This window comes from Amphiprion ocellaris, chromosome 10, assembly GCF_022539595.1.
Source record: "Amphiprion ocellaris isolate individual 3 ecotype Okinawa chromosome 10, ASM2253959v1, whole genome shotgun sequence".
Taxonomy (NCBI): Eukaryota; Metazoa; Chordata; class Actinopteri; family Pomacentridae; genus Amphiprion; species Amphiprion ocellaris.
Window position 1 is genome coordinate 12,056,744 of NC_072775.1, and position 8,767 is coordinate 12,065,510.

The 8,767-nt window shown below is 39.2% G+C and overlaps 1 protein-coding gene across 1 annotated transcript; it reads left to right on the plus strand.

Annotated features, from left to right (window-relative positions):
- Positions 1-5,965: 5,965 nt before the first annotated feature.
- ptger4c (prostaglandin E receptor 4 (subtype EP4) c) lies at positions 5,966-8,707 on the plus strand. The gene is made up of 2 exons (XM_023273449.3): positions 5,966-7,002; positions 7,100-8,707. Exons 1-2 carry the CDS (start codon positions 6,145-6,147, stop codon positions 7,697-7,699), a joined length of 1,458 nt encoding a protein of 485 aa, XP_023129217.3. The 5' UTR covers positions 5,966-6,144; the 3' UTR covers positions 7,700-8,707.
- The last annotated feature ends 60 nt before the right edge of the window (positions 8,708-8,767 follow it).

Consider the following 8,767-nt stretch of genomic DNA (forward strand, 5'->3'; position numbering starts at 1 on the left):
TTTAAACTTAGAAATAATTGTTTGCACAGATGATTTTCAGATCTGTAGCTGCTTAGAAATGGCTCCAAATGATTTTCCTTCTCACATCCTTGCTTTGTTTATCAAATGTTTAGCTTTGCTTAGCTTAGCTTAGCATAAAACTGGAAACAGCTAGTTAAGCTTTTAACAAAATATAGCTGAATATCTAAAGCTAAGTGACACAGTGCCTTGTTTGTTTACTGAGCACAAACACTGAGGTGTATAAATGAGCTGTGGAGAGGTTATGTGCCGGACTATGTCTTGACTGGGAACAACGACTTCCTGGAGTCTTCAGTTCTGCAGTTGCTGCTTTGAGCCAAGTAATTCAATTTTGTTCCACCTTGTGGTTTTTTCTCCTCCAGTTTTTGGAGTGATTCAATAAACAAATACAAGGTGGATTTTAACTTTAAGTAATTTTCTCCTCGAGTTAAACTAACATGGCTGCTGGCTGCGTTCTTATATTTACTGTACAGACATGAGGGTGGTAAAGTCTTTCTTGTCTGACTCTTGGCAAGAAAACCAATATGTGTATTTCCCAAGATGCCAAACTAGATCTTTGAAACATGCTGGAGAACTGTTCAACTAAGAAAAGAAACTAAAGCTACTTGAGCGTGAAGGGACAGGCACAAAAACAAAACTTCCTGATTTCAGTGAATTCAGTCTTATTGTTATGTATTCATCAGACACATGTTGGTCTGCATGCACAATAAAAGGCAGTGAATGAAGCATAAAATGCACAGAGAATGCAGTTTTTTCCTGATTTATATTTTCACTTTTTGGTGCAGCGGTTTCAGCTGTGAACATGTGAGCTTACATTAAGTTTCTAGCAGTGAGCCCAGTGCAATAACACTGGTGTGGCTTTTTGATCGCACAAGCATCGCAATCTGATCAATACTCAACTTGCATATTGATTCCCCCAGAGACTGATGATCGATTTGTGTTTTGCGTGCAATAAACTGAGGAACTTCTAAAGCTCTTCGGTGTTATTGCTCAGTGAGAACTGAAGTGCACGTTTGAACCATTGACATCATTAAAGCAGCCGGTGTGATTTCAGCCTCCCTCCCTGAAAAACACGTGTGTCTTAACATCTCAGCGTCCGTCGAGACAGCAAAGAGCCACAGAGGTCACTTGATTACTGTCGCTGGGAGGAGATTAAAGTGCTATAATTGGAGTAGGGAATCCCTGGTGTGACTACATGTGTGAGAATAGCAATGACACACACAGACCTTTAGTATAAAACCACCACAGAGGAAGCCCTTATTAAACCCAGTCCAGTGCATGGGTCCCTCATGTAGGCACACAGAGACAAAGTATTTTTATCGTGGGCATCACAGCCGCTGACGTGTGAAAGCTTTGGGTTATTACAGCGCCGACTCAAACCCACAATCACTCATGCACCCAGGAGGCATCGGTCCATGATAGGAGGAGAGGAATCCACTTACACAGACAGAGACAGACAGCCTCAGCTTCTGCTACAGTCTACCATTAGACTGAGCTTTCCCCGCTGTATATGACGAATTCTTTCATTTCCACTGATTAGATTATCCTGCTGCTGCTGCTCTGTGCGTGTGCAGCAGGAGATATTATAAATGGTTAAAACAATCTGCACACATTGAGTGGATGAATGGAACTGAGAACATTTTAAATGAAGTGCAGTCTTTGTTCTACTTTTACTTCACTATATTGCAGAGGGGATATTGCAGCCTTCTTTTTACTTCACTACAATGCAAGAAGAGAAGTGTTGAACCAACTTAAATTAATAGTGGTAACACGTAATTTAATTAAGTTTATGCAACAAGTAATATTAATGCCACCGGTTGAAGTTTCAGATACATAAATCATTTGGTTCCTCTCAAGCGAGCTTTGCTGCAACTTAATTTAAAGAAGAGTCAAATTGAAGTTTCAAGTTTTCCCCACTTTAATATTTTCTTTACGCAAATGTAGAATTTAAAACTTGATCTTGCCATTAAACTTACAGTTCTTTCATTTTCTTTAATCTCTAATCCAATCCAAAAACCAATCAAATTGCAGCAGAAAAATATTAAAGGAATGTGGACATCAGACATTGTAAATCTCATTTTTGTACTTAGAAATTAGAACACCAAGGAGCAAAATGTAATTTAAAGAAGATGGAATCCACCAAAGCAGAAAGATAAGTGGAATTCATTCTGAACAGTGCTTTACGTCAACTACAGCTCAGATACACTTTATACAATGTAAAATAGTTATTAATTACATTATTTTACATACAAAATATATGATAATCTTGCAAAAAAATATACACAGTTATAGATTAGACTACAAAATGCTACTTAGACACCAAAAACTCAGTAAAAGTTCTTGGTTTAGATTTTTACTGCAGCAAATTTACTGAGACTTGAGTACTTTACAGGTAAGTGAAGCTTTGAAATCTTCCACCACTGACCATCACTACAACTTCATGGACCTCTAACCTGAAACCTCCAGAAGGGCAGCTTCCCAGTGTGAGTTCAGTGACTCACATCGCCTCAATAAAACACAACTTCAAATACACCTGCAGTGCTTTTCTCAGCACATAACACAAACATATCTATTGTGTTTAATTTGCTTGATTTTCTCAGTCTGTGCGCAGTTAGTTCCTGATTAACATAGAAGCAGCTCCAGACTCTCTGGATTTGATGAAGATTACAAGTCTTTAAAAAGGTTATGCATCATGGTGGGGAATTGAACGGATCCCAAAACAACTTTAGGGCCCAGTGTCATTTCAGCTGAAACTTCATTAATTAAACCATGATTACTCCTGAAATTATAACATTGACTGTAACCTGTAGGGATATTAAACAGTCAGAACAACGATGGTTTTTAAATGGTTCCTCAGAAGGCTCTCGCATTCTTCAAAGCACCACCACGAATTGAAGAGCCTCTTTTTTATTTACTTTAGGTGGTTCTGTTAATCATTTAAGGTTCTTAAGGTGCTAGTGTTGAAACTAACGATTACTTTCCTTATTGATTAATCATTTGGTCGATAGAACATCAGAAAACAGTGAGATATTCCATCGTAATTTCCCCAAACTCAAGCTGGCATCTTGTAATGTCTTGTTCTATCCAATAAACAGTCAAGAACCCAAAAATAATAAATGTTTAATTATGGAAGGGGATCCAGAAATCCTACAAATTCATACATTTATCAAGTCCTATTATCAAAGCAGAATCAGGTTGGTCCAAAAAAAACTATCTTACCTTAAAGCACCTATTTTTGTTCAACTTCTTTAAGGTGCTATTTATGATGCCAAAAGAACCATTTTGATGGTTCTTTGAGGGACATTTGGGATCCTTTTAAAAACTGTTTGAAGAAAAGGTTCTTTAAATAACTTCTTTCTAAAAAAAAAAAAATCCCTGTAAAAATGGTTCTTCTATGGCACAAATGCATACCTTTGTTTTTCTGAGCATAATATTGGATTTATTATCTACAGAGAAAATGAAAAAGAGATGGAATGAAATCACGTGTCTCCTGAAAGTATAGGAGTGATGAAAAATGTATAGGAGACAGAAGAGAGCTGATGGAGCAGCCGGGCCTGTTCAGGTGGTGATGATAAGATGCAATTTCACAATTCATTGAATGACAACGCCTACATAAATTTGAATACAAACAAAACTACTGCCTCATCTTGTTTGCTGTCAGTCAAATATTTATCTCTCTCAGTTTTTAATATTTCATGTTCAAAATGCAGACTAATGTAAAACAACAGCTTCTCTTTGATCATAACCTTACTTTTTTTTAATATCTACACCTTAAAAAACATTTGTAAGTAAAAACTGTTAAAATATGGCAGAAAAAGTACATTAAAAATAATAGTATAGTGTAACATTGAAAATGGCATTCTGTAAAGGAACAAATTGCCATTCATTATATATATATATATATATATATATATATATATATATATATATATATATATATATATATATATATATATATATATATATATAGTTATATATATATAGTTATATTTAATTTTTATTATCACTATTTTTTCTCCCTGTTCTTCTGTCTATAGTTTCTTTATTTTTATTATTCCTCTTCCATATTCAGGCATATGGGTTCTGTAAAGTGTCTTGAGACAATTTTACCTGTAATTGGCGTTATATAAATAAAATTGAATTGAATTATTCCTAGGGTGACACAAACAGCCAAAACCAAATTCCTTCTATGTTGCATATGTAATTGGCCATTAAAGCTGATTCTGATTCTGATTCTGACAGTAAAGCATTGTTCTACTTCACTGACACCTTCATAACACTTTCTCGTTGCATAAATGATTCTATCTGAGCATCTGAAGCTTTTTGTTCAGTGGATTAATTAGACAGAATAGAACAAAAGAGTCAAGAGATTCTAAATAAGACTAGGACCCTTTAACAATACAAACTCCACTTTGTTCCTGGAAATGCTTCATGATTTTAATTCATAAAGCCAGTCAACAGAATTTTTTTTTGATTTGTTTGTCTTTCTGGATGTATTGAGATGGTTTTGTTTCACAGAAGAACACATTCCTGTTACAACATAACAGAGACCAGATGAGGGGCTGCTGTTTTTCACTGGAGGGTTTTATCTTATGCTGGTTACAGACTACAAACATGTTAGATGTCTGAGTAGAAATATTCTGGATGGTGCAGACATTTTAAAGAGAGGGCTGGATTTTTACTGATACAGAGACATGCCATCAGTTGTTCACGTATATCCAGCTTTCAGCAAGCTGAGTTTCTGTTAACTGTCTGTTCTGGGCGCTGACCTTGGTGCTGAAGTTTGAGGCTTTGTGACGGATTGTCACCATTTCTGTGTTGTATGTCTTTATTTGTAGAGCATATGTGGTCAGAGAAACTACTTTTAGCTTTCTAATTATCCTTTGGCCAGTTAGATTTCAGGTAGTTATAATCTTGAACATGTTCACATTCACAGGTTTGCTGAATTGTCTCAGGGATAATTTGGATGCATTAAATGTCAGAGTTCAGAATGGATCTTATAGCATTTATAATGTGCATTTAACTGGAAACAAAGATCAAGCAGTTTTAGACAGGTGGAACTTTTGAGACCAATACACTGTAAAAAAAAAAAAAAAAAAAAAAAAAAAGTCTTTTGAAAGAGCTTTCAGCTGTTTCATGGAGCAATTAACTATTATTTTAAAAATAAATATTTACATGTTAAACAAATTGGGCCATCGCTGTAAGTAATGTCCAGATGAAAAAAATCTGCATTCTTTTGAACAATGACTTGTTTCTTTACACCATTTGATGTGAAAATAACTTTTTTCCAACTACAGATATTTGCTACTATTCAAAATGTTGGTTTGTTTGCTTCTGGAACTGTTATTTTACACAGCTTCCCTGTTTTACTTCAACTAAAAGCAAGATTTCACTCTTTGTACCAGACCTTCCCATTTTTTCACTATATATATAAAACACTATATATAACTATACAACTATATATATAGTTGTGTGGTTATATATGTTTTTATATATATATATATATATATATATATATATATATATATATATATATATATATATATATATATATATATATATATATATATATATATATATAGTCTTTTAAAACGTCCGTAAAGCTCGTGTTCTGTTTTTTCCTGTAGTTCCTCCACAAACTACATAAGAATCTTCTTGCAGTTTTTCTGCTCAGTGATAATAAATATTGGCTAATAAATATTGGCTTTTGGCTCGAGGGTTTAATGAGTTGACACTGTTTGGCATTTACCTTCTGAGTTTAATAAGCGATTGAGCGATGAAAACTGTTGAATATTGATTCTTGGATGTATTTTGACTGCAGAAAAGTGATCTTGGGAAACTAGGTCTACACTCACCGCCCGCACGTCACCTCCTGACATCAGCACTCAGCTTAAATACCCGCAACAGCAGCGATGTCGAACACAAACACACACCTTCATGTGGGCAGCCCGGACCCTTCACACTGCTGCAACCTGAACACAACTATCGAAAACAACCATCACCTCAATGCTCAGGATACTTCAGGATGGGACAGTTTGCAGGTAAAGATTCATTTTGAGTTCGGATCAAGTTTTCTAAACATCACAGAAAGTCCTCGCGCGTCATCCTCGTGTTCTGCTGCTTTTAATGATGATCAACGACACTCTGGACTTTGGAGATCTGGGCACGAACCTTTCTGAGCCGCTTCTCTCTGTCAGCCACAACCTCAGCACGTCATCTGCGCTCCAGCTGGACTCCAAGTCTCTGGTCACTTCAGCCACCATGTTCGCAGTGGGAGTTCTGGGAAACCTCATCGCCATAGTTGTGCTGTGCGTCTCCAAAAAGGAGCAGAAGGAAACCACTTTCTACACGCTGGTCTGCGGGATGGCCATCACGGATCTGTTGGGGACCTGTTTCACGAGCCCCGTGGTGATAGCCACGTATGTGGCCAACCGCTGGCCCGGAGGAGCGCTGCTCTGCCACTTCTTCTCCTTCTCCATGCTCTTCTTCGGCTCAGCAGGCATGTCCATCCTGTGCGCAATGGCCGTGGAGCGCTACTTGGCCATAAACCATGCGTATTTCTACTCCCAGCACATAGACCGAACCATGGCGCGGTTTGCGCTCCTGGTCACCTACCTGGCCAACATTGTGCTCTGCATTATGCCCAGTTTTGGCTTCGGGAAGCACGTCAGGCACTTCCCCGGGACTTGGTGCTTTCTAGACTGGAGGGCGATGGATCCAGTCGGAGCTTGTTACTCCTTCCTGTACGGCGGCGTGATGCTGGTGCTGATTGCAGTGACGGTTCTGTGTAACTTGGCGGTGTGTAGGTCGCTGGTGGGGATGAACCAGAGGACGGGGATCGTCAGGACGGAGCTGTGTGAACCGGGAGGCTCGCGTCGCCGCTTCCCCCGGCTGCCATCGGTCGCATCTGCAGCGGAGATCCAGATGTTCTGGCTTCTGGTCTTCATGACCATCGTATTCCTGGTCTGCTCCATCCCTCTCGTGGTGAGGAGAACAAGTCTCTGTTATATATTATTTTGCTTTTTTACTTGATATTTTAACTCTTATCTTTAACATTCTCTGTCATGTTTCTCTTTGATAGGTGAGACTCTTCGTAAACCAGCTGTACGATCCTGCCTACATCTCTGCTGGAGGGAAGCCAGACTACCGGAGCGACCTGCTGGCCATCCGCTTCGCCTCATTCAATCCCATCCTAGACCCCTGGGTGTACATTTTGTGCAGGAAGAACCTGCTGCTAAAGAGCTGCGAGAAGCTAAAAAGGACAGCTGCTCGGGTCAAAGACGGTCGAGGAGAGAATATTGGCTGGGCAGGAGGCCAGAACTCCCCTCCGTCTTTAAACAGCGACGACACCAGCTACGCGTCATTACGCACAGCCAGCTACAGGAACGATGTGGAGTACCAGGTGTCCATCAAGAATAAATCCTTTACAGACTTCGCTAAGAGACAGGCGTGGGAGTATGACACCGCCCGGGTCAACTTTCACCCGTTCAGCGTGGAATCGACCGCGATCCTCGGCTGTGAGGAGGAAGAAGTAGCTCGATCCAAACAGGAGGCGGCGGAGAAGGATTCTCCTCCAGGACGCAGCGCGACGCCGCTGAACTCTGCGCACGTCCGTAAAGTAGACATAGTGACCTGCACGTTTAGCACACCGAGCTCCTGTCAGTCTGCGAAATGTCTCTGATGGACTTCTGTGTTCTCCCAACGTCAGTTTTCAGATATTACAGGCAGCTACTTCACCTGCACAACGAACAGGTAGTTTCTAATGAAACTGCTCCAAACTACTTTATGACATTTGATGGTTCTGAACCACCAAAGAGCTCAGTCTTCTTGACTAAATAAAGGCTTGAAACATCACTCAGCAAAACTGTGACTGAAAGAATCTCAGCATCAATAATAGGTCACATATTCATGTGATCTAACCACACGAAGACTCTTGAAATCTGATCCTGGACAAGTGTTCCTCCTACTAGGATCAAACACAAACACACAAGCAGTGCAGTTCTGTGCAATCTGTGCATTTGCATTCACCTATAGCTCATATGACTGTTTGCACTGTAAACTTTGTGGATTTTGAAGGAGCAGGGAATCACTAGTGGTGAAAGTTTTGATGCTGACACAAAAATGTTCAGCAAAAATGAAAACTAGTAAACTTAATGGGGCCACTGGCTGCAGTTCTTTTGTCTGTATAAAAGGATTTCAGCTGAATGAACACAGACATGGCATTAGAGGATGTCTGTGCTGACAATTTCCAAAACTGGAAACTTGACTAAATCTTATCATACCCCATGGGTACAAATAAAATGTGCAACATTCTATGAGCTTGGTCCACTGTATGAATCCATGTGTGCCATTCACACTCCGTGTTTTTCTATTCTGTGTTGTTGTTACACATTATTTCTGTGAGCCTTTGTTTCTAAATCCACATGCTGCTAACTTGCTCTGTGCCATTAACAGTGTTGCATGATACTGGGAAAACTGAATGTACAGATTTGAATTTGTTGAATATTTGTATTGCATATTTGCAGAAAATGTTTTGATATTTGCAGTTGTAAACAGCCAGTGTGAACATATCTCCTTTAAGGAAAAAACTAACTCTGCTGCTGTATGACGTGAGGTGTTTGATGGATGTGTTGGTGGATCTGTGCAGAGAAATAAAATGACCCTGAAGACGGCAAACTGAAGAACTTTACCTGTTGTGCTGATTAATGATAGAACTTTAGAGGCAAACATTATCAGTTAACAGACAGGT

Excerpts from the sequence above, each read along its gene's own strand:
- ptger4c (XM_023273449.3), top strand. The coding sequence starts at position 6,145 with ATGATGATCAACGACACTCTGGACTTTGGAGATCTGGGCACGAACCTT. Across the intron at positions 7,003-7,099 it reads TCTGCTCCATCCCTCTCGTG|GTGAGACTCTTCGTAAACCA; the intron begins GTGAGGAGAACA and ends TCTCTTTGATAG.